Genomic DNA, 27,876 nt, shown 5'->3' on the forward strand with positions numbered 1-27,876 from the left:
CCCTATTGTGAATGGTGGAACCTGTGTTATCTGCTATCTGCTGTATATAGTGGTGTTATCTGTCATTGTACAGGAGGAGGATGAGGTGAGCTGTGACATCACCTATTGTGAATGATGGATCCTGTGTAATCTACTGTATATAGAGGTGTTATCAGTCATTGTACAGGAGGAGGAGGTGAGCTGTGATATCACCTATTGTGAATGGTGGATCCTGTGTTATCTACTGTATATAGAGGTGTTATCAGTCATTGTACAGGAGGAGGAGGTGAGCTGTGACATCACTTATTGAGAATGGTGGATCCTGTGTTATCTACTGTATATAGAGGTGTTATCAGTCATTGTACAGGAGGAGGAGGTGAGCTGTGACATCACCTATTGTGAATGGTGGATCCTGTGTTATCTTCTGTATATAGAGATGTTAACAGTCATTGTACAGGAGGAGGAGGTGAGCTGTGACATCACCTATTGAGAATGGTGGATCCTGTGTTATCAGGTGTATATAGAGGTGCTATCTGTCAGTGTAATCCTGCCTCTGCTGATAAGGAACCTGCTGAAAACTCTTCCGGACTTGAAATTGCAAAATTACTAGTTTTGTTTTTTAAATAATAGTGAAAAAAAAATTGGCTTTTTTAAAAAAACAAAAAACAAAACACATGTACAGTAACACAAAAACCTGATTTAAATATTAGGTCATTTTCTGATGACACATTACCTTTAAGTAACTTCCACCTGTAGAGGAAGGTGTGAAGAAAAACATCTTGCTTTTCAGTGCCACAGTCGGAGCATGTGCGCAGTAATGGTACCCCAGCCAGAGAGTGCCACCATTGTCAGTGATGGTTCCAGAGAGTGCCCCAAGTAACAGTGCTAAAGTGCTAAAGTCACAGAGTTCCCCTATTATCATTGCCACAGCCAGACAGTGCCCTTTTAAACAGTGCCACATTTAGAGAGTTCTCCCATTAACAGTATCCTATGCCGAGAGATTCCACGTTAACAGTGTCGCAACTGGAGTGCCCCATTAACAATGCCCTATCCATAGAGATCCCCCATTAGCACAGCCATTTCCAGAGAGTCACCATTAACTGTGCCCGTCAGGGCATGCCGCAGTCGGAGAGTGCCCCACTTATCAGTGCTGCAGCCAGAGAGTGCTCCCAATAAGTATTCCCTAGCCAGAGATTGTCCCCATTTACAGTGCCACACTCAGAGAGTGCTCACATTAACAGTTTCACAACCAAAGAGCGCCCCATTAACACTGTGGAAGCCAGAGAGTGTCAGTACAAACAGTGGTACAGCCAGATTGTCAATTAACAGTGCCTCACCTAGAGAGTGCCCCTAGTGTCATAGTCAGATTCATTAAGAGTGCCACCATTAACAGTGTCCCATCCAGAGACAGTCCCAATAACAGTGCCGCACTTAGGAGGTGCCCCCATTAACATTGCGCCAGTGTTACAGTAACTGTGCTATCTAGTGTGTTCCCCAAAAAATGCTGCAATCTTAGAGTTCCTTCTTAAGCAACCCTAGAGATAGAGGACCACCGTGAAATACTGTAGGCAGGTAGAGGACCACCATGAAATACTGTAGGCAGGTGACCCCTGTGAATGTGAGCGCAATTGTAAACACTGATGTTCAGCTCTTCTTTACGGTCCTGGGATGGGATCTTCTCTCCTACTGTATCTATTACTGATGTTTCACACATTTTTTTAGACCCCATATTTCTGGACCACCAATAAGTGGCCGGCCACAGAGCTGGACTATGGTAAGTTACTGTCACTATTCTATGTGTGTCCATGCCAGTTCTTTATTACAGTCTACTCGTGAGAGTTGTCTGCATGTGCCCCTATGACAACTCTTCCTGCTTCTCTGCTGATATAAGGATGCAGGGTCCCATAAAAACCATTCCCATCTTATTTTGTTATTGATTTCTGGCAGGTTTAATTTCCCTATGATACCATTGAACAAGGGCAGAAAGTGTTGTCATGGGGACACAGTCCAAAACCTTTTTTTTTTACAAGAGATTTGCTACTTCAACTGCTGATGAATGAACTGACATGGGAATATGGTTTACATTTTTTTTAAAACATTTCTCAATACTTCTTCTTTAAGAAGCGCTAAAGAGCAACTGTTAAAGGTAATTCATGCTAGGCCTTTAGACGACGGCATTTATCAAAGATGATCTAGTGGGCACAGTTGCACTCATGATACAAAACATTGGGCCATTGCTGTAAGGTAGAAGGGGATAATAGTAGGAAGTGTCGATATTTGCTCCTCGTGGGCGGGGCACTATTTCCTGGCACTGTGCTGATTGGTTGATATTCTATAAGGTGCCCTTCTTCAATCGTCCCTAATCTGTGGCTCTCAGCTGTTGTGACGCTACAATTCCCAGCTTGTCCTCAATGGGAAGTGGCTAATATGACCAAGTTAAGTTTTTCTGGGAAGTTTGTTGGCATTTCAGGGTGGATCGCAGGCTTAATAATGGGAATAATTATGTTGGCAAGGATGCAGGTGAAGTTTTTCTACTTTTTTTCTTTTCAGCCATTTATCTTGCGAAGAAGAATATCAGGAAACAAGGAGACCTGGTGGAGTACGAAAAGGTCAGTCATTTACATCGTAATCTCCCTTATTTTGGAATGTGTTGGGAAAGCTGGGTGACAATCAACATCCTCAGGGTCTCTATCAGGGCAGCAAAGCTAGTAGAGGGCCCGGCCAATTCACTAAACGATGGGGCCACATCTGTCGTCGACGATTTCAGACTGCAGTTTATTTGAGAGTTGTGATTTTTCCACTGCTGGTATATAGTTATATATACAGTTTATTCACTGCTGGTATATAGTTATGTATGCAGTTTATTCGCTGGTGCTATATAGTAATGTATGTAGTTTATTCACTACTGGTATATAGTTATGTATGCAGTTTATTCACTGCTGGTATATAGTTATATATGCAGTTTATTCGCTGCTGTATACAGTTATGTATGAAGTTTATTCACTGCTGGTATACAGTTATGTATGTAGTTTATTCACTGCTGGTATATAGTTATGTTTGCAGTTTATTCGCTGTTGGTATATAGTTATGTATGTAGTTTATTCGCTGCTGTATACAGTTATGTATGTAATTTATTCACTGCTGTATATAGTTATGTATGTACTTTATTCGCTGCTGGTATATAGTTATGTATGTAGTTTATTCGCTGCTGTTATATAGTTATGTATGCAGTTTATTCGCTGTTGGTATATAGTTATGTGTGTAGTTTATTCGCTGCTGTATACAGTTTTGTATGCAGTTTATTCACTGCTGGTATATAGTTATGTATGCAGTTTATTCGCTGCTGGTATATAGTTATGTATGCAGCTTATTCGCTGTTGGTATGTAGTTATGTATGTAGTTTATTTGCTGCTGTATATAGTTATGTATGTCGTTTATTCGCTGCTTGTATATAGTTATGTATGTAGTTTATTCGCTGCTGTTATATAGTTATGTATGCAGTTTATTCGCTGTTGGTATATAGTTATGTGTGTAGTTTATTCGCTGCTGCATACAGTTTTGTATGCAGTTTATTCACTGCTGGTATATAGTTATATATGCAGTTTATTCACTGCTGTATATTGTTATGTATGAAGTTTATTCGCTGCTGGTATATAGTTATGTATGCAGCTTATTCGCTGTTGGTATGTAGTTATGTATGTAGTTTATTTGCTGCTGTATATAGTTATGTATGTAGTTTATTCGCTGCTTGTATATAGTTATGTATGTAGTTTATTCGCTGCTGTTATATAGTTATGTATGCAGTTTATTCGCTGTTGGTATATAGTTATGTGTGTAGTTTATTCGCTGCTGTATACAGTTTTGTATGCAGTTTATTCACTGCTGGTATATAGTTATATATGCAGTTTATTCACTGCTGTGTATAGTTATGTATGCAGTTTATTCGCTGTTGGTATATAGTTATGTGTGTAGTTTATTCGCTGCTGTATACAGTTTTGTATGCAGTTTATTCACTGCTGGTATATAGTTATATATGCAGTTTATTCACTGCTGTGTATAGTTATGTATGCAGTTTATTCGCTGCTGGTATATAGTTATGTATGCAGCTTATTCGCTGTTGGTATGTAGTTATGTATGTAGTTTATTTGCTGCTGTATATAGTTATGTATGCAGTTTATTCGCTGCTTGTATATAGTTATATATGCAGTTTATTCGCTACTGGTATATAGCTATATACAGTTTATTCACTGCTGGTATATAGTTATGTATGCAGTTTATTTGCTGCTGGTATATAGTTATGTATGCAGATTATTGGATGTTGGTATGTAGTTATTTATGTAGTTTATTTGCTGCTGTATATAGTTATGTATGTAGTTTATTTGCTGCTGTATATAGCTATGTATGCAGTTTATTCGCAGCTTGTATATAGTTATATATGCAGTTTATTCGCTACTGGTATATAGTTATATACAGTTTATTCACTGCTGGTATATAGGTATGTATGTAGTTTATTCGCTGCTTTCTGTGTATGTGATTAAAATCTTATTTTTTGTGGTGGGTGTCACAGGATAGTTATAATCAGCTTCACAAGCGAATTAATCACACGTGGGACTTCGTGGTGATGCAAGCAAGAGAACAGATCAGGTACGTAGACACAGCAGCTCATTTAGGTTGGCGCTACACCCTCCCAAAATATGGTGCAAATCCATGATAAATTCATCATGATGAGCTGGGCCCCTTTTTGTATATCGATCCCTTGATCACTAATGCTGTAAAATCTTACATGAAGCGCCGCGCGTTGGGGACACATGTGCTTTTTTTTTTAAAGTGGGTTTTAAACCGCCATAAATAAGTAACGTGTTTATGGAGTATACTTAATACAGACGGCACACATGAAATATTCATGCAAATCCATCATGAAATATTCAGGATCATGTGGAATATTTGTATGGATTGTTCCGGAAGCACGCAGCTGCACATAGTGCACCGTTATTACTGCCGGACATGTTATATAGGATTACGAGCTTGGTTTTAGAACACATCGTCCTGTGATATGTTATCTGCCCCAGACACTCTGCTTAATGGATCCGCAATCAGGCGAGTCTTGTGGCGGTGATTCGGTATACCTTACTGCTCCCTCCCTATGAAGCCTTGCTGGCAGATTGGAGGCGGTCATCTTGAAGCACTTGATAATCAATCTTAATGATAATGTAATACTTTTATTTGTCCCTATGACAACTCTTCCTGTCCATTCTGCCATGTCACCTTATCATGGGGCTAATAAGATATCTCGTTTTGATCTTTTTGACTTATGTTTTGCAGCACTAGGGGTATGTAACTATAGTAAGGCCCTGGAGCTTCGGGACACCCCAAAAGTCCCTTTGGCCCATATCAGAAGAATATTCTATTAAAGATTATGCACAAGCTTCAAGTTACACCACAAAACAGAATGGGCGTCTCTTTTTCTTATACAAGGGCCTACACAGCCCCGAAAGCCTCATTTTATCAAATCTGGACTTGTTGCCTATGGCAACCAATCAGAGCTCAGCTTTAATTTCTTAAACTGCACTGGAAAAATGAAAGATGCGCTCTGATTGGTTGATACGGGCAACACTATGAGGCCTATTAAACGACATGATAAACATCTAACAAGGCGGCATATAACACGGACATCCGTGCCTGACCCTCTCCTAGAGCTTATATGTCATATTATGTATCATTTTTTATATTACATTTATATTATATTCCTGTTTTTGTTTGTAACTATGTTTTTACATAGGGCAGCCAAACAGCGCCGTAAGGGGGACCGGATCGTGATCGAGTGTCAGGAGCAGGCGTATTGGCTCGTTAGCAAACCATCGGTAAATTTATCATAAATACAAGACAATTGAAAGTGCTTATTATTTTATTTTTATTATTATTATTATTATTATTATTATTATTATTATTATCAATATATGTTCTCCAGAACATTATAAATATAGTTGAGTGAAGATAAGATGTGGGCAGAAGATAAACAGTCTTTGTTGCCTATAGCAACCAATCACAGTCCAGCTTTCATTTTTCCAAGAGCAGAATATGAAATGAAAGCCAGGCTCTGATTGGTTTACACAGTTTTCTAGATCTCCATGAAAACAAAGAGCTCAATCCTTATCATTTCGGCCACTGATTCCATCTCCCAGGGACCGAATTGCTACATAAGATATATTACATAGTATATGGATACATAGCTCTGGCTTCAAAAAACTTTATTTAAAATGTCCAGGAGAACACCTTTAATAAACGACGGGACACAGAAAAGTATAAACATAGAAAAAGTCAAATAAATTTGGCTTGCAATATAGTGGGCGACCATCTTGGTCTCCTCAGGTGACCCAGAGTAGTCACTTGGTGGCTGTTGCTAGGCAACAGACCAGTAGTATTCAGATGCTATCTGGTAAAAGGGGCCATATTCTTAGGGAATCCCTATTTAATGTCTTTCTGTAGAGCATAAAGCCACGTGGTGCTTTCTAGTTCTGGTTACAAGGCGGCATGTTGTGAGTCATTGCCCACATCTGTCCCACTCAGGAGGCTCCCACGCTTGTCTTTCATCGCAGGGTCTGATCTTTCAGGCCACAATATATTTCCATTTCTGATCTAGGAAATAAAAACAACACAGGGGGGTCTCGTAAAATCAGTGCCAGCGCTTTCATGTCGCCTTCAGACGACTTTGATATCCTCCATTTCTCATCTTTGACAGTTGTATCTATTAAAGCGCGAGGATTGTGTGAGCGCTGTATAATTAGATGTGTATAATTTTGCATCCGCCACGTTGGAACATGCCGCTACACTAAATATAGCCTCGTTCCCTGGCACGCGTTCAAAGATAAAATTAATGGAAGCCATCGGCTCCTCAAAACAGGAACAATTACAAGCTTTAGACTTAAGACTATCGTAGGGCCAAGCGACCGCAGCTTCAGAATATAGCAACTGATAACGAAATATTAAAGGTATTTTCTAGGCTCCTCCCCTTTATTGATGCCCATCCCCTTTATTGAGTCTCCGCCCCTATACTGAGTCTCCATTATTAAATCCCCTCCCCTTTATTAAGGCTCCTCCCCTTTACTGAACCCCCTTTATCGAGTCTCCTCCCTTTTATTGAGTCCCCTTTATTGAATCTCCTCCCCTTTATTGAGGCTCCTCCCCTTTACTGAGTCACCTTTCTTAAATCCCCTCCCCTTTATTAAGGCTCCTCCCCTTTACTGAACTCTCTTTATTGAGTCTCCTCCCTTTTATTGAATCTCCTCCCCTTTATTAAGGCTCCTCCCCTTTATTGAGGCTCCTCCCCTTTACTGAGTCACCTTTCTTAAATCCCCTCCCCTTTATTAAGGCTCCTCCCCTTTACTGAACCCCCTTTATCGAGTCTCCTCCCTTTTATTGAGTCCCCTTTATTGAATCTCCTCCCCTTTATTGAGGCTCCTCCCCTTTACTGAGTCACCTTTCTTAAATCCCCTCCCCTTTATTAAGGCTCCTCCCCTTTACTGAACCCTCTTTATTGAGTCTCCTCCCTTTTATTGAGTCCCCTTTATTGAATCTCCTCCCCTTTATTGAGGCTCCTCCCCTTTACTGAACCCTCTTTATTGAGTCTCCTCCCTTTTATTGAGTCCCCTTTATTGAATCTCCTCCCCTTTATTGAGGCTCCTCTCCTTTACTGAGTCACCTTTATTAATTCCCCTCCCCTTTATTAAGGCTCTTCCCCTTTACTGAACCCTCTTTATTGAGTCTCCTCCCTTTTGAGTCCCCTTTATTGAATCTCCTCCCCTTTACTGAGTATCCTCCCCTTTATTGAATCTCCTCCCCTTTATTGAGACTCCTCCCCTTTACTGAGTCTCCTTTATTGAATTCCCTCCCCTTTATTGAGGCTCCTCCCCTTTACTGAACCCTCTTTATTGAGTCTCCTCCCTTTTATTGAGTCCCCTTTATTGAATCTCCTCCCCTTTATTGAGACTCCTCCCCGTTACCGAGTCCCCTTTATTGAATTCCCTCCCCTTTATTGAGGCCCCTCCCCTTTACTGAGTATCCTCCCCTTTATTGAACCCCTTCCCCTTTATTGAGGCGCCTCCCCGCGTAAAGTTTATAATTATTCTGTCCTTTCTGTAATAAAAATGAACTGACTTGTCCCTGAACTAAGTCTACCTGAATTAAAAAAGAGATGCAATGTAAAGAATGGAGGATAGAAATATGCTTTTTTTGAGTGAAATACGTGGGGGGTTTCCATATGCATATTATTATATCATTGTATATATAATAATAATAATAAATAATCTTTTTATTTATATAGCGCCAACATATTCCGCAGTGCTTTACAATTCAGCCAATTTACTGACATTATGGGCATTCCCTATCACTATGTCTTTGGAGTGTGGGAAGAAACCGGAGAACCCGGAGGAAACCCACCCAAACACTGGGAGAACATACAAACTCCTTGCAGATGTTGTCCTTGGTCCTTCAGAAAAGGACAGGTCCTTTAAACATAGGACGGCTCCATCAAATAAAGGAAATGTCTTCAAATAAAGATAGTTCCTTCAAATAAGGACAGCCTCTTCAAAGGACAACCACTTCAAAGAAGGACAGACGCTTCAAATAATGACAATCACTTCAAATAAGGACAGCCCCTTCAAAGAAGGAGAGCCCCTTCAAATTAGGATGACCTCTTCAAATAAGTACCGGACATTCAAATATGGACAGCCCCTTTAAGTATTACTATGACTATACCTTTGTCCCAATTGATATTTCTGATCTATGTATTCCAGCCGGGATGCATGAATGTAATGGAGCGTGGGCCAGAGAGAGGAAACGGCTACACAGGGAGAATGGCATTGGTGAGTATCTTTCCTTTAGTTGTTTTGACGACTTTTGACTCTTTTTTGTGTGTTAAATTCTAAAAATCAGAACAAATCAGCTGAGACTCTGCAAGCACATCGAAATAGCAGAGATAGCAGAGATGGCCACCATAACACAGCCCAATGTATTCTATCCCCTGCTTACTCTCTTCTACCTCCTCTCTTGCCTGAGCGTCAGTCTTTACTGTAATTTTGCATTCTATTCATGAACTAGAGAGCTCTGGATGACTAGGGATATACTTCACCCAGAGGTTATTATAGATAATACTATTTTTTTGTTTCTTTAGGGAAGGAATGCTGATTATTACAAAAGGGAGGTAAGTAAGGGGTGGAAATTGTGGTCCTGGGGTATTGGATTGGGCCCAGTCTAAGGGAGGACATCTTCTTTTCCTTGTATTTATAAGCAGGGTTAGCCTTATGGTCACATGTGGTGCACCAGCCTCAACTGCTGAAGAGGTCACCACATATGGTCTGGCAACCGAGGCTTTGACCACCATAACTGAATAGCCATTTTACTTATACATTGTATAACAGGTTACTTTATGCTTACTGTGTGGTAATATTATATGAACACTATATGGTGGTATTATTTGAGCACTGTATAGTGGTATTGCTTCAGCAATGTATAGTGCTATTATTTCAGCACTATATGGCAATATTATTATAGCACTATACACTAAAAAGTTTGGGGTCATTTAGAAATTTCATCATTTTTGAAAGAAAAGCACATTTTTTTTCAATGAAGGTAACATTAAATGAATCAGGAATACACTCTATACATTGTTAATGTGGTAAATGACTATTCTAGCTGCAAACGTCTTGTTTTTATTGCAATATCTACATAGGTGTATAGAGGCCCATTTCCAACAACCACCACTCCAGTGTTATAATGGTACAGTGTGTTTGCTAACTGTGTAAGAAGGCTAATGGATGTTTAGAAAACCCTGGAAAACCCTTGCACAAGTATGTTAGCCCAGCTGAAAATGGTTTGGCTGATTTGAGAAGCTATAACATTGACCTTCCTTTGAGCGAGTTCAGAATCTGGAGCATTACATTTGTTTGTTCTATGAAACTCTCAAAATGGCCAGAAAAAGAGAACTTTCATGTGAAACTCGACAGTCTATTCTTGTTCTTAGAAATGAAGGCTATTCCATGTGAGAAACTGAAGATTTCCTACAACGGTGTGTACTACTCCCTTCAGAGGAGAGCACAAACAGGCTCTAACCAGAGTAGAAAGAGAAGTGGGAGCCCCGCTGCACAACTGAGCAACAAGACAAGGACATTAGAGTCTCTAGTTTGAGAAATTGACACCTCACAGCTCCTCAACTGGCCGCTTCATTAAATAGTACACGCAAAACGCCAGTGTCAACGTCTACAGTGAAGAGGCGACTCCGGGATGTTCGCCTTCAGGGCAAAGAAAAAGCCATATCTGAGACTGGCTAATAAAAGGAAAAGATTAATATGGGCAAAAGAACACAGACATTGGACAGAGGAAGATTGGAAAAAAGTTTTATGGACAGACGAATCAAAGTCTGAGGTGTTTGGATCACACAGAAGAACATTTGTGAGACGCAGAACAACTGAAAAGATGCTGGAAGAGTGCCTGACGCCATCTGTCAAGCATGGTGGAGGTAATGTGATGGTCTGGGGTTGCTTTGGTGCTGGTAAAGTGGGAGATTTGTACAAGTTAAATGGGATTTTGAATAAGAAAAGCTATCACTCCATTTTGCAACGCCATGCCATACCCTGTGGACAGCGCTTGATTGGAGCCAATTTCATCCTACAACAGGACAATGGCCCAAAGCACACCTCCAAATTATGCATGAAGTATTTAGGGAAGAAGCAGACAGCTGGTCTTCTATCTGTAATGGATTGGCCAGCGCAGTCACCAGATCTCAACCTCATTGAGCTGTTGTGGGAGCAGCTTGACCGTATGGTACTCAAAAAGAGCCCATCAAGCCAATCCAACTTGTGTGAGGGGCTTCAGGAAGCACAGGGGGAAATTTCTCAAGATTACCTCAGTAAATTAACAGCTAGAATGCCAAAGGTCTGCAATGCTGGAATTGCTGCAGAGGAGCATTCTGTGACGAAAGCAAAGTTTGAAGGCGAAAATTATTCTTTCTAATAAAAATCATTATTTCTAACCTTGTCAATGTCTGGACGATATTTTCTAATAATTTTGCAACTCATTTGATAAATAAAAGTATGAGTTTTCATGGAAAACACAAAATTGTCTGGGTGACCCAAAACTTTTGAACGGTAGTGTATATCAGTATAATTTGAGCAATGTATGGAGGTATGTTTTAAACACTGTAAGGTGGTATTATTTCAACAATATGGTGGTATTAATTCAGCAGTGTATGGTGGCATTATTTTAGCACTGCGTGGTGGTATGATTTCAGCATTGTATTGCAGTATAATTTGATCACTGTGTTGTGGTATTATTTGAGCACTGTATTGCGGTATTATATGAGCGGTGTATGGTGGTATAATTTCAGCACTGTATAGCAATATAATTTGAGCACTGCGTGGTGGTATTTTTTGAGCAGTATATGGCGGTATGACTTAAGCACTGCGTGGTGGTATGATTTCAGAACTGTATTGCAGTATAATTTGAGCACTGTGTTGTGATATTATTTGAGCACTGTATTGCGGTATTATATGAGCGATGTATGGTGGTATAATTTCAGCACTGTATAGCAGTATAATTTGAGCACTGTGTGGTGGTATTTTTTGAGCAGTATATGGCGGTATGACTTAAGCACTGTGTGGTGGTATGATTTCAGCACTGTATTGCAGTATAATTTGAGCACTGTGTTCTGATATTATTTGAGCACTGTATTGCGGTATTATATGAGCGGTGTATGGCGGTATGATGTCAGCACTGTATGGAAGTAAAATTTGAGCACTGTGTGTTGGTATTATTTGTGTAGTCTAAGGTGGTATGATTTGAGTACTGTATGGCGGTATGATTTGAGCACTGTATGACAGTATAATTTGAGCACTGTGTGGTGGTATTTGTGTAGTCTATGGTGGTATGATTTGAGCACTGTATGGCAGTATAATTTGAGCACTGTGTGGTGGTATTATTTGTGTAGTCTAAGGTGGTATAATTTGAGTACTGTATGGCGGTATGATTTGAGCACTGTATGGCAGTATAATTTGAGTACTGTGTGGTGGTATTATTTGTGTAGTATATGGTGGTATGATTTGAGCACTGTATGGCAGTATAATTTGAGCACTGTGTGGTGGTATTATTTGAGCAGTGTATGGCGGTATGATTTGAGCACTGTATGGCGGTATGATTTGATCGCTGTAAGGCAGTATAATTTGAGCACTGTGTGGTGGTATTATTTGAGCAGTGTATGGCGGTATGATTTGAGCACTGTATGGTGGTATGATTTGAGCGCTGTAAGGCAGTATAATTTGAGCACTGAGTGGTAGTTTGATTTGAGCACTGTAAGATGTTATTGCTTGGCGTTGGCTCTTTACTGTATAATATTATTGCGTTTTATGGAGGGGGTATTGCATTTTGGCAACTGAGATGTAACTTGAACTCCTGGCTGCCAATGAAGAATAAGTAACATTATTTTTTGTTTTGCTGCCAGATGGAGTACTTGAAGAAAGCCATGGCACGAACGAGAGTGAAATCATCCATCTGTCTGGAAGGGTGAGTTACATAACATAAATCATTATGTTGCCCCCATGATGGTGGTTCATAGTGGCCAGGTGCCTATTTTCCACCATTTCCTATCCCTTTTGATAGCCCTTAATTTCTAGACCCCATTGCAAAATTTAACTGAGTCCCCGACTCCCCACCAACGATTTACGGTTTATACGAACCTCTGGAGATCACTCAGGCTCCCGGGCCCAGGTGTGATTTCCAACTCGGCACAGCTTATGGCCCATCTGTATTACAAGGGAAGGGATGCAACCCTGAGATTGGTCCTCCTTGTAGTGCCGGTTCTTGTGGGAAAAGGGATTGGGCCAATATAAGGTGGGTTCTTCTTTCCATGGGCCTCCTTCGCATGTAGTCTATGAAGTTAAACATGTTTCTACTCGGGTTCTCCAACCTCAATGCTTGGAGCAGGACCTTCAAAGCCAAGAAACCATACTTAGCCCTTAGTCCTTTACACCTTCTCCGGCAGGGGCCTGTAGGTCCATTCCTTCGTCACTTATACATGAAACATTAAGTTCCAATCTGAGCGCTAAAATTAACTCTCAGGATGTTATTACCCATATGTTACATCTCGACGTCCAAGGCCAATGTAGATCGTTCACGACCCCAAGGACACCACAAAGACTTGAGAATATTTGTTTTTTTTAGAGGAATGCAGATCAACAGCAGACTGTGCACTTTGTAACTTTGTGCTGCGTTCCTTTCCCATCTCCCTCGTAGGTTTCTTAAGTTCAGCGAGCAATATCTCTCGCATGATCCCATTATGTCTGGCTGCCTGCCCAGTAACCCATGGATCACGGACGATGTCATGTACTGGACCATGAACGCTCCCATGTACGTAAAACTCAGGCAGGAACTGAAAAATTAAACATCTGTCCCTCTGCAAAAACATTGGTGCGGCCCTTCCAAAATCTGAAGTAGGGGGTGCCAAGAGTTTTGCATCACCCTTATTTTTTTAATATCATCCCCAGGGTCCCAATGCCGTCTAAACTGCGGGTGGAACGGTGGACTTTTAATTTTATGGAGGTCTTGAATGACCAGCGGGGTCGAAAGGAGTTTTTGCAATTTTTGGAGAAGGAGTTTAGTGGTGAGTATCAATTTTCTCGGTTGTCCTGATAGAAAAGTTTTAGTGGAGGCTCAAAAATGTAGCTTCTTTTTTTTCTTCGTAGCTGAAAATTTGTGTTTTTGGGAAGCATGTGAGGAGCTACGATACGGGGAGCAGTCTAAAGTGGTCTCTACGGTGCAGTCCGTCTATGAGTAAGTCGGCGATGTGGCGGCTCTTTGTATAAAGTCTTCCAGATGGCTTCAGTTATTTGAAAGTGTTAAAGAAGTTCTTGGCTGGCCCCGATATGGAAAAAGTGTATAATTCCAGGAACGTTTCTTCATTGGGTCCATGATTAAAAGATGAAATAACTTGGTTCTTAGTACGATGCCCGTAAACCAGGTTATAATGCGACTGGATTATTACATGCTCATCAGAACAGAGCCAGAAAAGTCAAAAATCTCTTCCTCTAAAGGAATGAAGGCCAATAAACAGGTCCACATCAGTGTGGCAACCCATCTATGGTCTACGAAGGTCCACGCTAGTCCATACTAATTAAGGATTGGTTCTACGGTCCACTCTTGTAGATCCAGTCTAAAGTTGGGTTGGTATAGGGGCTAAATTCACAGATGGGGAAGTGGTCGTAGCAAAATCAATTTAGGACTTTTTAACTTGTGGGTCTTTGATGGGCCAATTCAATATGACAGGTCTAGAAGGAAACCCACGAGTTACAGAATTGAGACTTATTTGTTCTTAGGAAAGACTTCACTAAAAGCATGCCCATTACCCTTTATGGTCCCTAGTGGTGGAGTTGACTTTACTCATGGTTGATATGTCAATAGGTGGAGAAATGGGATTTTGGTGTACCCATTAATATAATTTCCAAAGGTCGGGTTTAGGAGGAAACCCACCAATTACAGAATTGTGACTTCTTGGGTCTTGGAGAAGACTTAATTTGAGGCATATTTTCTTACATCTTCTGGACCCTTGAGGTGGGATTGACTTCATCCATAGTTGACATGCAATGGGTTTTTGGTGGACCCAATAGCGTTATTCCCAAGGCACAGGATTAGGATGAAAGCCACCCATTACAGAATTGTGATTTCTTGTGTCAAGGAAAAGACTTAATTTGAGGCGTGTCTTCTTACATCTTCTGGACCCTAGAGGTGAGATTGATTTTACCCCTGCTTGACATGCATATCGGTTATTGGTGGACCCAATAGCATTATTCCCAAGGCACAGGATTAGGAGGAAACCCACAAATTACAGAATTGTGATTTCTTAAATTTTAGGAAAGAGTTAACTTGAAGCATGCTTCTTAGCCCTTCCAGCCCCTAATGGTGGGGTTGACTTTATCCATGATTGGTCTTCCTGGAGGCATGCATATGGTTTTTTTTGTGGATCCTATAGTATAATTCCCAAGACAAAGGTTTAGGAGGAAACTCGCCAATTCCAAAATTGTGATTTCTGAGGTCTTAGGAAAAACTTGATTTGAAGCAAGACAACTTACAACCCTTAATGGTTGGGTTGGGTTGACGTTATCAATGGTTGTTTGTCTGGATGCATACATATGAGCTTTTGGTGGACCCAATAGAATTATAGAATTCCCAAGGCATAGGTTTAGGAGGAAACCCACCCATTCCAAAAGCATACCCCTTACCTTTTAATGTCCCTAGTGGTGGGGTTGACTTTACCCATGGTTAGTATGCCAATAGGAGGCTGATAGCAAGGTGTTGATGAATAAGTCATTAGAATATGTCAGCACCATCTGGGCAGGTAAGGTTTTGGATTTTTTTGCCCATACAGTTGGAAGTTTTTGAATGGCGCCTTCTTGTTTTTAGGCATTTTTTGGCCCCCGGAGCAACCCGCTGGGTAAACATTGACAGCAAGACAATGGAGAAGACATTAGAAGGTATAAAGAATCCTCATCGTTATGTGTTAGATGATGCCCAAATGCATATCTACATGTTGATGAAAAAGGTGGGTTTTCCAAAAAATTCACTGCTAGTGTTGCCTTATACAGAGCTGGGATTTTCTGCATCTACCCAGTGGTGCCCTCTACAGGAGGGAGCAAAAGAATATTGCTAGCTGGGTGTAATTAATGCAGGTGAATATTGAAGAGAGAAGGAGGATGCTCCCTGTTTTTTTTGTGACCCCTCGCAAATTATTGACATTTAGGTACTTGGGTCCACAATGGGATGAGGGGGCTATCAGATATATTATTTAAGCACTTTGTGAGACATTTGAGTAGATTCAAGAGCTCCATGAGCAATTGAGCCTTCACTTCTCCTTTTAATTAAATATCCGCCTTTTGGCACCATGTCATTGTGCGGCCCAGTACACTTTCCTGCCCGTCACCACTAGGGGAAGCCTAATGCATACAGATTTACTATTGAGCTCTATGTATTAACTGTATGCAGTGAGCTCCCTCTAGTGGTCGCTGAAGGTATTCAGATTTGTCTCATTTGATTAGGTCAATACTGAGGATTTGGAACGTCTTTGTATCAGGAAAACCTGTTATAACAATATATATAAAATTATTCATCCATCGCAAAATTTTGGACCAATCTAGATTGAATAATGAAACTAGTGGTTAAGAGCGAACATTCAATTTAAGGGAGAAGATAAAAAGTTGCAGATGTCAGATCCTCAATACCAGAACAAAAGGGGCCCAATTTTGTTATTGGACAACGCCGTCTAAAGGGCATGTTCTGGTGTCAAGTTCCCTTTAAATTCTGGTTAATACATAGAGACTACATTTGCCGTGTCTCATGCCGGTTAATGAGCTTTTTGTGTCGCTCCGCGGGGTCTTCCAGGGTTGACGCCGGCTGATTATGAAATGACCGGTTATGAGTGAAGGCTGCTACTCGAAACAATAATACAAGATTTTTCTAAAAACATCCCCCTGCGGTGTTACTATAATTACCGGACAGGGGGAGGGGGCTTTATTTCTGCAATGTCTCCAGTGTTAGTATGAAGTCCCTGGAGCAGGGGATTTATGTGTTACCCTCTCGCACTAATTTATTCACCTTTTTAGCACAGTTTTTTTTTTTTTTTTCTTCATTTTTTGCAGTATATGTCAGTGTGTATACAGCTGGCTACCCGGCACTGGTCACTTTCTAAAATAGTGTAGAAATCTGCATTATTATGCATTATTACATTACCCTGTCTGCATCTTTCCTACTGTCTTTGCATGCGCCACGAAGCTCAGGATGAGCAGCACCATACAGTGGGGAAAATAAGTATTTGATACACTGATGATTTTGCAAGTTTTCCCACCTACAAAGAATGGAGAGGTCTGTAATTTTTATCGTAGGTACACTTCACCTGTGAGAGACAGAATCTAAAAATAAAACCAGAAAATCGCATTGTATGATTTTTAAATACTATAATTGCGTTTTATTGCATGAAATAAGTATTTCATCACCTACCAACCAGCAAGAATTCTGGCTCTCACAGACATGTTAGGTTTTCTTTAAGAAGCCCTTCTACTCTTCTCTGTATAAACTGCACCTGTTTGAACTCGTTACCTGTATAAAAGAAACCTGTCCACACACTCAATCAATCACACTCCAACCTCTCCATCATGGCCAAGACCAAAGAGCTGTCTAAGGACACCAGGGGTAAAATTGTAGACCTGCACAGGGCTGGAATGGGCTACAGGAGAATAAGCTAGCAGCTTGGTGAGAAGGCAAAAACTGTTGGCGTAATTATTAGAAAATAGAAGAAACACAAGATGACTGTCAATCTTCCTCGGTCTGGAGCTCCATGCAAGATCTCGCCTTGTGGGGTAAGGATGATTCTGAGAAAGGTCCGGAACCAGCCCAGAACTACATGGAAGGACCTGGTCATGACCTGAAGAGAACTGGGACCACAGTCTCAAACATTACCGCTAGTAACATACTACGCCGTCATGGATTAAAATCCTGCAGTGCACACAAGGTCCCCTTCCTCACACCAGTACATGTCCAGGCCCATTTGCAGTTCACCAATGACCATCTGGATGATCGAGAGGAGGCATGGGAGAAGGTCATGTGGTCAGATGGGATCAAAATAGAACATTTTGGTATCAACTCCACTCGCTATGTTTGGAGGAAGAAGAAGGACAAGTAGAACCCCAAAAACACCACCCCGACCATGAAGCATGGTGGGGGAAACATCATACTTTGGGGGTGCTTTTCTACAAAGAGGACAGGATGACTGCACTGTATTGAAGGGAGGATGAATGGGGTCATGTATTGCAAGATTTTGACCAACAACCTCCTTCCCTCAGTAAGACCATTGAAGATGGGTCATGGCTGGGTCTTACAGCATGACAATGACCCAAAAAACACAGCCAGGGCAACTAAGGAGTGGCTCTGTAAGAAGAATTTCAAGGTCCTGGAGTGGCCTAGCCAGTCTCCAGACCTCAACCCAATAGAAAATCTTTGGAGGGAGCTAAAACTCAATGTTGCCCAGTGACCTCCCCAAAACCTGAAAGATCTGGAGAAGATCTGTATGGAGGAGGGGGCCAAAATCCCTGCTGCAGTGTGTGCAAACCTGGTCAAGAACTGCAGGAAATGTCTGACCTCTGTAATTGCAAACAAAGGTTTCTGTACCAAATATTAAGTTCTGTCTTTCTATTGTATCAAATACTTATTTCATGTGATAAAATGCTAATTAATAATGTACAAATCATACAATGTGACTTTCTGGATTTTTTTTAGATTCTGTCTCTCACAGGTGAAGTGACCTACGATAAGAATTACAGACCTCTCCATTCTCTGTAGGTGGGAAAACCTGCAAAATCAGCAGTGGATCAAATACTTATTTCCCCACTGTACATAGATAGATGGATGCAAAACTACAATAGACCCTAAGCGCATTTGAAGAGTGAGTGCCAGCTGGCTGCCATTTTGCTGAACTGTGAAGTGTCAGGAAAAGGGTTAGAATATACTAATACTCGCCTCACTGCTCTCCTATTCAGCCATTTGGTCCTTCGTGCTCCCCAGACTCTACTTTCCAATGTCTGAACTCTGAAGGGTCGTGTGTCCCAGGGACAGAGGTGTTGGAGTTGAAGGCTGCAGTTTTTTTGTTAGGTGCTGACCAAATAGACTTCAGTTTTGTCTGGCTCCAGTTTTACCCACCGGCGTTCATCCATCTTTGTAGCTCAGCTAAGAAGGATTTTATAGCTGGAGACGAGTCACTGACTCCTGGCTTGAGTGTTAGGTATAATTGGGTGTCATCGGCAAATCAACGGTGTGCCGGACTGTGGCGGTGCGCTGTCTTGTCTAATTGGTGATTTCACTTTAGGAATCAATACTGCATTTGAGATTTACTCCTGGAGGACTGACAAGGTGCAACTAGTACCCTCAATATATGCCCAGTCATGGTGCACCTAGTACCCCTAATATATACCCGGTCATGGTGCACCTAGTACCCTCAATATATACCCAGTCATGGGGCACCTAGTACTCCTAATATATACCGTCATGGTGCACCTAGTACCCTCAATATATACCGAGTCATGGGGCCCCTAGTACCCCTAATATATACACAGTCATGGTGCCACTAGTACACCTAATATATACCCAGTCATGGTGCCCCTAGTAACCCCAATATATACCCAGTCATGGTGCCCCTACTACCTCCAATATATACCCAGTCATGGTGCAACTAGTACCCTCAATATATACCCAGTCATGGTGCACCTAGTACCCCTAATATATACCCAGTCATGGGGCACCTAGTACCACCAATATATACCCAGTCGTGGGGCACCTAGTACCCCCAATATATACCCAGTCATGGTGCACCTAGTACCCCGAATATATACCGTCATGGTGCACCTAGAACCTTCAATATATACCCAGTCATGGTGCACCTAGTACCCCTAATATATACCGTCATGGTGCACCTAGTACCCCAATATATACCCAGTCATGGTGCCCCTAGTACCCCTAATATATACACAGTCATGGTGCACCTAGTACCCCTAATATATACCCAGTCATCGTGCCCCTAGTAGCCCCAATATATACCCAGTCATGGTACCCCTATTAACCCCAATATATACCCAGTCATAGTGCCCCTAGTACCCGCAATATATACCCAGTCATGGGGCACCTAGTACCCCCAATATATACCCAGTCATAGGGCACCTGTTACCCCCAATATATACCCTGTCATGGTGCACCTTGTACCCCCAATGTATACCGTCATGGTGCACCTAGTACTCCAATATATACCCAGTCATGGTGCCCCTAGTGCCTCTAATATATACACAGTCATGGTGTACCTAGTACCCCCAATATATACCCAGTCATGGTGCACCTAGTACCCCCAATATATACCCAGTCATGGTGCACCTAGTACCCTCAATATATACCCAGTCATGGTGCACCTAGTACCCCTAATATATACCCAGTCATGGTGCACCTAGTACCCCCAATATATACCCAGTCATGGTGCACCTAGTACCCCTAATATATACCCAGTCATGGTGCACCTAGTACCCCTAATATATACCCAGTCATGGGGCACCTAGTACCCCCAATATATACCCAGTCATGGTGCACCTAGTACCCTCAATATATACCCAGTCATGGTGCACCTAGTACCCCTAATATATACCCAGTCATGGTGCACCTAGTACCCCTAATATATACCCATTCATGGGGCACCTAGTACCCCCAATATATACCCAGTCATGGGGCACCTAGTACCCCCCAATATATACCCAGTCATGGTGCACCTAGTACCCCAAATATATACTGTCATGGTGCACCTAGTACCCTCAATATATACCCAGTCATGGTGCACCTAGTACCCCCAATATATACCGTCATGGTGCACCTAGTACCCCAATATATACCCAGTCATGGTGACCCTAGTACCCCTAATATATACACAGTCATGGTGTACCTAGTACCCCTAATATATACCCAGTCATGGTGCCTCTAGTAGCCCCAATATATACCCAGTCATGGTGCCCCTAGTAACCCCAATATATACCCAGTCATAGTGCCCCTAGTACCCCCAATATATACCCAGTCATGGTGCACTTAGTACCCCCAATATATACCCAGTTATGGGGCACCTAGTACCCCCAATATATACCCAGTCATGGGGCACCTAGTACCCCCAATATATACACAGTCATGGTGCACCTAGTACCCCCAATATATACCGTCATGATGCACCTAGTACTCCAATATATACCCAGTCATGGTGCCCCTAGTGCCCCTAATATATACACAGTCATGGTGTACCTAGTACCTCAAATATATACCCAGTCATGGTGCCCCTAGTAACCCCAGTATATACCCAGTGATGGTGCCCCTAGTGCCCCCAATATATACCCAGTCTTGGTGCACTTAGTATTCCAAATATATACCCAGTCATGGGGCACCTAGTGCCCCCAATATATACCCAGTCATGGTGCACCTAGTACCCCGAATATATACCGTCATGGTGCACCTAGTACCCCCAATATATACCATCATGATGCACCTAGTACTCCAATATATACCCAGTCATGGTGCCCTTAGTGCCCCTAATATATACACAGTCATGGTGTACCTAGTACCTCCAATATATACCCAGTCATTGTGCACCTAGTACCCCCAATATTTACACAGTCATGGTGCACCTAGTACCCCTAATATATACCCAATCAGGGTGCACCTAGCACTCCCAATATATACCTAGTCATGGTGCACCTAGTACCCCAATATATACCTAGTCATGGTGCACCTAGTACCCCCAATATATACCCAGTCATGGTGCACCTAGTACCCCCAATATATACCCAGTCATGGTGCACCTAGTACCCCCAATATATACCCAGTCATGGTGCAGCTAGTGCCCCCAATATATACCCAGTCATGGTGCACCTAGTACCCCCAATATATAGCCAGTCATAGTGCACCTAGTGCCCCCAATATATACCCAGTCATGGTGCACCTAGTACCCCCAATATATACCCAGTCATGGTGCACCTAGTACCCCCAATATATACCCAGTCATGGTGCAGCTAGTACCCCCAATATATACCCAGTCATGGGGCACCTAGTACCCCCAATATATAGCCAGTCATGGTGCACCTAGTACCCCCAATATATAGCCAGTCATAGTGCACCTAGTGCCCCCAATATATACCCAGTCATGGTGCACCTAGTACCCCCAATATATACCCAGTCATGGTGCACATAGTACCCCCAATATATACCCAGTCATTGTGCACCTAGTACCCCTAGTATATACCCAGTCATGGTGCACCTAGTACCCCTAATATATACCCAGTCATGGTGCACATAGTACCCCCAATATATACCCAGTCATGGTGCACCTAGTACCCCCAATATATACCCAGTCATTGTGCACCTAGTACCCCCAATATGTACCCAGTCATGGTGCACCTAGTACCCCGGTATACACATAGTCATCATGCACTTCATACCCCCACGGCAGTGGGGGATCAGGGAACGTTGACATTAATTGTTTTTTTCTCCATTATAGGATTCCTTCCCCCGATACTTGAAATCAGAAATGTACAAGAATCTTCTTGGCCAAGCCTTCATTCCTCCTGAGACCAAGAAAGGGTTTGTAATACTTCGCTATGTTCAAGTCATTGTTTGAGAATTAGATGTAGTTGTGGGGGGCGAGGAGTCTGGGGGCTGTTTGCTCGTCTATTAAAAAACTTCCTAATAGACTTGAGCAAAAGATTAGCAGGATAATTGGTGGCTGCCGGACCACGGCTCTGCGACCCTCCTCCTCTCTGCCAGCATCCCCGGCTCTTCTTCTAGTTAGTAGACATCTTTGTAGCAGCACGATGACGGCATGATTAATCAGTAGAATTGTTGGGGGTGCCGGCAGAGGAGGTTCGCAGGGCTCTGCTCTGGACAGCCAACTTTCATCATAAATGGCTCATTTAAACTCCCGGACATCCCCTTTAAGGATGTATCGGACGTGTATGTGTCTCCTCTTACTTCCTTATGTTACCACTGCAGGGTATTCCCATTTATGAGGCGACAGCGACACTCCAGTCCGAGCCCGGCCTTCCTCTTCCCACCAGGAGAACAAGATCCAAAGTCAGATGGAGAGAGCAAGTCCGGTTCACCGGCCGCCGTGTCACAGGTGAAAGCGAATGTGATGTTATCCATGTACTGTACTGTGCAAAAGTTTTAGGCAGGTGAGGAAAAAGGAAAACCACTGTTGAGTGAGAAGCTTTCGGAAATCAAAGGGTTAATAGATTATTTTTATTAATTATCATCCGTCGCCTCCATTATCACTATCTGGTGACCGCTTGTCTCCTCAATCATCAGTATCTGGTGACCGCCTGTCTTCTCCATCATCAGTATCTGGTGACCGCCTATCACCTCCATCATCAGTATCTGATAACCGTCTGTTGCCTCCATCATCAGTATCTGGTAACCACCCGTCGTCTCCATCATTAATATCTGGTGACTGCCCGTCACCTCCATCATCAGTATCTGGTGACTGCCCGTCACCTCCATCATCAGTATCTGGTGACCGCACGTCACCTCCATCATCAGAATCTGGTGACCGCCCATTGCCTCCATCAACAGTATCTAGTGACCGCCCGTCACCTCCATCATCAGTATCTGGTGACCGCACGTCACCTCCATCATCAGAATCTGGTGACCGCCCATTGCCTCCATCAACAGTATCTAGTGACTACCCATTCCTTCCGTCATCAGTGTCTGTTGACTGCCCGTCACCTCCATCATCAGTATTTGGTGAGCACCCATTGCCTCCATCATCGGTATCTGGTGAGCGCCCATTGCCTCCATCATCAGTATCTGATGACCGCCTGTTGCCTCCATCACTCCTTCTCGTCACTTGTACACAGATTATGGAGGATCTCGGTCGGAGATTGTACCAAACATCTTGGAGACCTGACCCCAGATCTTCTGTGTATGAGGCTTGTGCGGATCTTTCTGTCTCTGCCTAAAATTTTTGCCCAGTATTGTAGTAGAGACAGGATTTCCTATAGGAGCCCACTTTAATGGCTGTTCTGTTTTAGAAGCATGGAGGAACAGTTACTTATCAATCATGTCTGCTGCGGACGGCTTCTTCTCACATGAACCATTAGGCCTGTGACAGTACAGGAGCGCTGCCCCTTTATATGTAGTTTCTTCTCAGACTCCTGGACCATAGTGGTCTTTTTATGTGTAAACATTTTGCGTCTCCATGGTTACAGACTACAAGTAAGCTCTGTGTAGTCTGGTCCTCTAGTAATGACCCCATTAATGGTCCTAACATGGAGGTTTGTAGTCTGTAACCATGGAAACACATACATCTGCCTAGGAGCTGTATACAAAAACAGTGGAGAGTTTTAAGTGTAATTTCAAGAATTTCTTCACTTTCTGTTTATTTTTTGTAGCAAAATTAATTTGCGACAAAAAAATACAAAATTTATAGGGATATTTTTTTAAAATGTTCACCAATGACAATCAAGGAGACTGATTTCCTTTTAACATACAATCCAGTATTTTATTTGCTGGGGGACGACAATAAATTAACTTCCCCGTTTTCATAAATTTCCCACATTTTGTTTATGGTTACAGTAAAGTAAAGAACGGAATGTACCACTCAGCGGGGAGGCAGGAACTGCTGTCTATATATAGGGCAATCCAGCTGTATGTGTGCTCCAAGAGGAAAGCTACACATTACATTACAGTCTCCTGCTGAACTGAGAATAGAGAAAACCTTAACTGATGCCCCATAGTTAGTATAGAGAGTCACAGAAAATATTACCCCAGCAATATGGAGATAGGGGGCAGTATTATAGTAGTTATATTCTTGTACATAGGAGCAGTATTATAGTAGTTATATTCTTGTACATAGGAGCAGTATTATAGTAGTTATATTCTTGTACATAGGAGCAGTATTATAGTAGTTATATTCTTGTACATAGGAGCAGTATTATAGTAGTTATATTCCTGTACATAGCGGCAGTATTATAGTAGTTATATTCTTGTACATAGGAGCAGTATTATAGTAGTTATATTCCTGTACATAGCGGCAGTATTATAGTAGTTATATTCTTGTACATAGGGGCAGTATTATAGTAGTTATATTCTTGTACATAGGGGTAGTATTATAGTAGTTATATTCTTGTACATAGGGGCAGTATTATAGTAGTTATATTCTTGTACATAGGAGCAGTATTATAGTAGTTATATTCCTGTACATAGGGGCAGTATTATAGTACTTATATTCTTGTACATAGGAGCAGTATTATAGTAGTTATATTCCTGTACATAGGGGCAGTATTATAGTAGTTATATTCTTGTACATAGGAGCAGTATTATAGTAGTTATATTCCTGTACATAGCGGCAGTATTATAGTAGTTATATTCTTGTACATAGGGGCAGTATTATAGTAGTTATATTCTTGTACATAGGGGTAGTATTATAGTAGTTATATTCTTGTACATAGGGGCAGTATTATAGTAGTTATATTCTTGTACATAGGGGGCAGTATTATAGTAGTTATATTCTTGTACATGGGAGCAGTATTATAGTAGTTATATTCTTGTACATAGGAGCAGTATTATAGTAGTTATATTCCTGTACATAGGAGCAGTATTATAGTAGATATATTCTTGTACATAGGAGCAGTATTATAGTAGTTATATTCCTCTACATAGCGGCAGTATTATAGTAGTTATATTCTTGTACATAGGGGTAGTATTATAGTAGTTATATTCTTGTACATAGGGGGCAGTATTATAGTAGTTATATTCTTGTACATGGGAGCAGTATTATAGTAGTTATATTCTTGTACATAGGGGGCAGTATTATAGTAGTTATATTCTTGTACATAGGAGCAGTATTATAGTAGTTATATTCCTGTACATAGGAGCAGTATTATAGTAGATATATTCTTGTACATAGGAGCAGTTTTATAGTAGTTATATTCTTGTACATAGGAGCAGTATTATAGTAGTTATATTCTTGTACATAGGAGCAGTATTATAGTAGTTATATTCTTGTACATAGGAGCAGTATTATAGTAGTTATATTCTTGTACATGGGAGCAGTATTATAGTAGTTATATTCTTGTACATAGGGGTAGTATTATAGTAGTTATATTCTTGTACATAGGGGGCAGTATTATAGTAGTTATATTCTTGTACATAGGAGCAGTATTATAGTAGTTATATTCCTGTACATAGGAGCAGTATTATAGTAGATATATTCTTGTACATAGGAGCAGTATTATAGTAGTTATATTCTTGTACATAGGAGCAGTATTATAGTAGTTATATTCTTGTACATAGGAGCAGTATTATAGTAGTTATATTCTTGTACATAGGAGCAGTATTATAGTCGTTATATTCTTGTACATGGGAGCAGTATTATAGTAGTTATATTCTTGTACATAGGAGCAGTATTATAGTAGTTATATTCTTGTACATGGGAGCAGTATTATAGTAGTTATATTCTTGTACATAGGAGCAGTATTATAGTAGTTATATTCCTGTACATAGGAGCAGTATTATAGTAGATATATTCTTGTACATAGGAGCAGTATTATAGTAGTTATATTCTTGTACATAGGGGTAGTATTATAGTAGTTATATTCTTGTACATAGGGGCAGTATTATAGTAATTATATTCTTGTACATAGGGAGCAGTATTATAGTAGTTATATTCTTGTACATAGGGGGCAGTATTATAGTAGTTATATTCTTGTACATAGGGGGCAGTATTATAGTAGTTATATTCTTGTACATAGGAGCAGTATTATAGTAGTTATATTCCTGTACATAGGAGCAGTATTATAGTAGTTATATTCTTGTACATAGGGGCAGTATTATAGTAGTTATATTCTTGTACATAGGGGGCAGTATTATAGTAGTTATATTCTTGTACATAGGGGGCAGTATTATAGTAGTTATATTCTTGTACATAGGGGGCAGTATTATAGTAGTTATATTCTTGTACATAGGGAACAGTATTATAGTAGTTATATTCTTGTACATAGGGGCAGTATTATAGTAGTTATATTCTTGTACATAGGGGGCAGTGTTATAGTAGTTATATTCTTGTACATAGGGAACAGTATTATAGTAGTTATACTCTTGTACATAGGGGCAGTATTATAGCAGTTATATTCTTGTACATAGGAGCAGTATTATAGCAGTTATATTCTTGTACATAGGGGCAGTATTATAGTAGTTATATTCTTGTATTTAGGGGGCAGTATTATAGTAGTTATATTCTTGTACATAGGGGGCAGTATTATAGTTGTTATATTTTTGTACATAGGAGGCAGTATTATAGTAGTTATATTCTTGTACATAGGGGGCAGTATTATAGTAGTTATATTCTTGTACATAGGGGGCAGTATTATAGTTGTTATATTTTTGTACATAGGAGGCAGTATTATAGTAGTTATATTCTTGTACACAGGGGGCAGTATTATAGTAGTTATATTCTGGTACATAGGGGGCAGTATTATAGTAGTTATATTATTGTATATAGGGGGCAGTATTATGGTAGTTATATTCTAGTACATAGGGGCAGTATTATAGTAGTTATATTTTTGTACATAGGGGCAGTATTATAGTAGTTATATTCTTACATATAAGGAGCAGTATTATAGTAGTTATATTCTTGTACATAGGAGCAGTATTATAGTAGTTATATTCTAGTACATAGGGGCAGTATTATAGCAGTTATATTCTTGTACATAGGAGCAGTATTATAGTAGTTATATTCTTGTACATAGGGGCAGTATTATAGTAGTTATATTCTTGTACATAGGGAGCAGTATTATAGTAGTTATATTCTTGTACATAGGGAGCAGTATTATAGTAGTTATATTCTTGTACATAGGGGCAGTATTATAGTAGTTATATTCTTGTACATAGGGAGCAGTATTATAGTAGTTATATTCTTGTACATAGGGGCAGTATTATAGTAGTTATATTCTTGTACATAGGGGCAGTATTATAGTAGTTATATTCTAGTACATAGGAGCAGTATTATAGTAGTTATATTCTTGTACATAGGGGGCAGTATTATAGTAGTTATATTCTTGTACATAGGGGCAGTGTTATAGTAGTTATATTCTAGTACATAGGGGCAGTATTATAGTAGTTATATTCTTGTACATAGGGGCAGTATTATAGTAGTTATATTCTTGTACATAGGAGCAGTATTATAGTAGTTATATTCTTGTACATAGGGGCAGTATTATAGTAGTTATATTCTAGTACATAGGGGCAGTATTATAGTAGTTATATTCTTGTACATAGGAGCAGTATTATAGTAGTTAT

At 40.8% G+C, this 27,876-nt stretch overlaps 1 protein-coding gene across 3 annotated transcripts in view; it reads left to right on the forward strand.

Annotated features, from left to right (window-relative positions):
- The window catches only part of RGS11 (regulator of G protein signaling 11), a 124,297-nt gene that overhangs the window by 69,927 nt on the left and 26,494 nt on the right, over window positions 1–27,876 (forward strand). For all 3 annotated transcript variants that reach the window (XM_073648528.1, XM_073648527.1, XM_073648529.1), the window contains exons 5-17: window positions 1,702–1,753; window positions 2,530–2,588; window positions 4,547–4,623; window positions 5,759–5,840; window positions 8,772–8,840; window positions 9,149–9,178; window positions 12,470–12,531; window positions 13,261–13,374; window positions 13,512–13,627; window positions 13,710–13,797; window positions 15,424–15,562; window positions 22,082–22,164; window positions 22,573–22,699. In XM_073648528.1, the coding sequence (XP_073504629.1) occupies window positions 1,702–1,753; window positions 2,530–2,588; window positions 4,547–4,623; window positions 5,759–5,840; window positions 8,772–8,840; window positions 9,149–9,178; window positions 12,470–12,531; window positions 13,261–13,374; window positions 13,512–13,627; window positions 13,710–13,797; window positions 15,424–15,562; window positions 22,082–22,164; window positions 22,573–22,699 (1,098 nt within the window). The remainder of the gene's footprint in view (window positions 1–1,701; window positions 1,754–2,529; window positions 2,589–4,546; window positions 4,624–5,758; window positions 5,841–8,771; window positions 8,841–9,148; window positions 9,179–12,469; window positions 12,532–13,260; window positions 13,375–13,511; window positions 13,628–13,709; window positions 13,798–15,423; window positions 15,563–22,081; window positions 22,165–22,572; window positions 22,700–27,876) is intronic.

This window comes from Phyllobates terribilis, unplaced genomic scaffold, assembly GCF_046119375.1.
Source record: "Phyllobates terribilis strain yellow unplaced genomic scaffold, ASM4611937v1 Scaffold_9__5_contigs__length_417890890, whole genome shotgun sequence".
Classification (NCBI taxonomy): Eukaryota; Metazoa; Chordata; class Amphibia; order Anura; family Dendrobatidae; genus Phyllobates; species Phyllobates terribilis.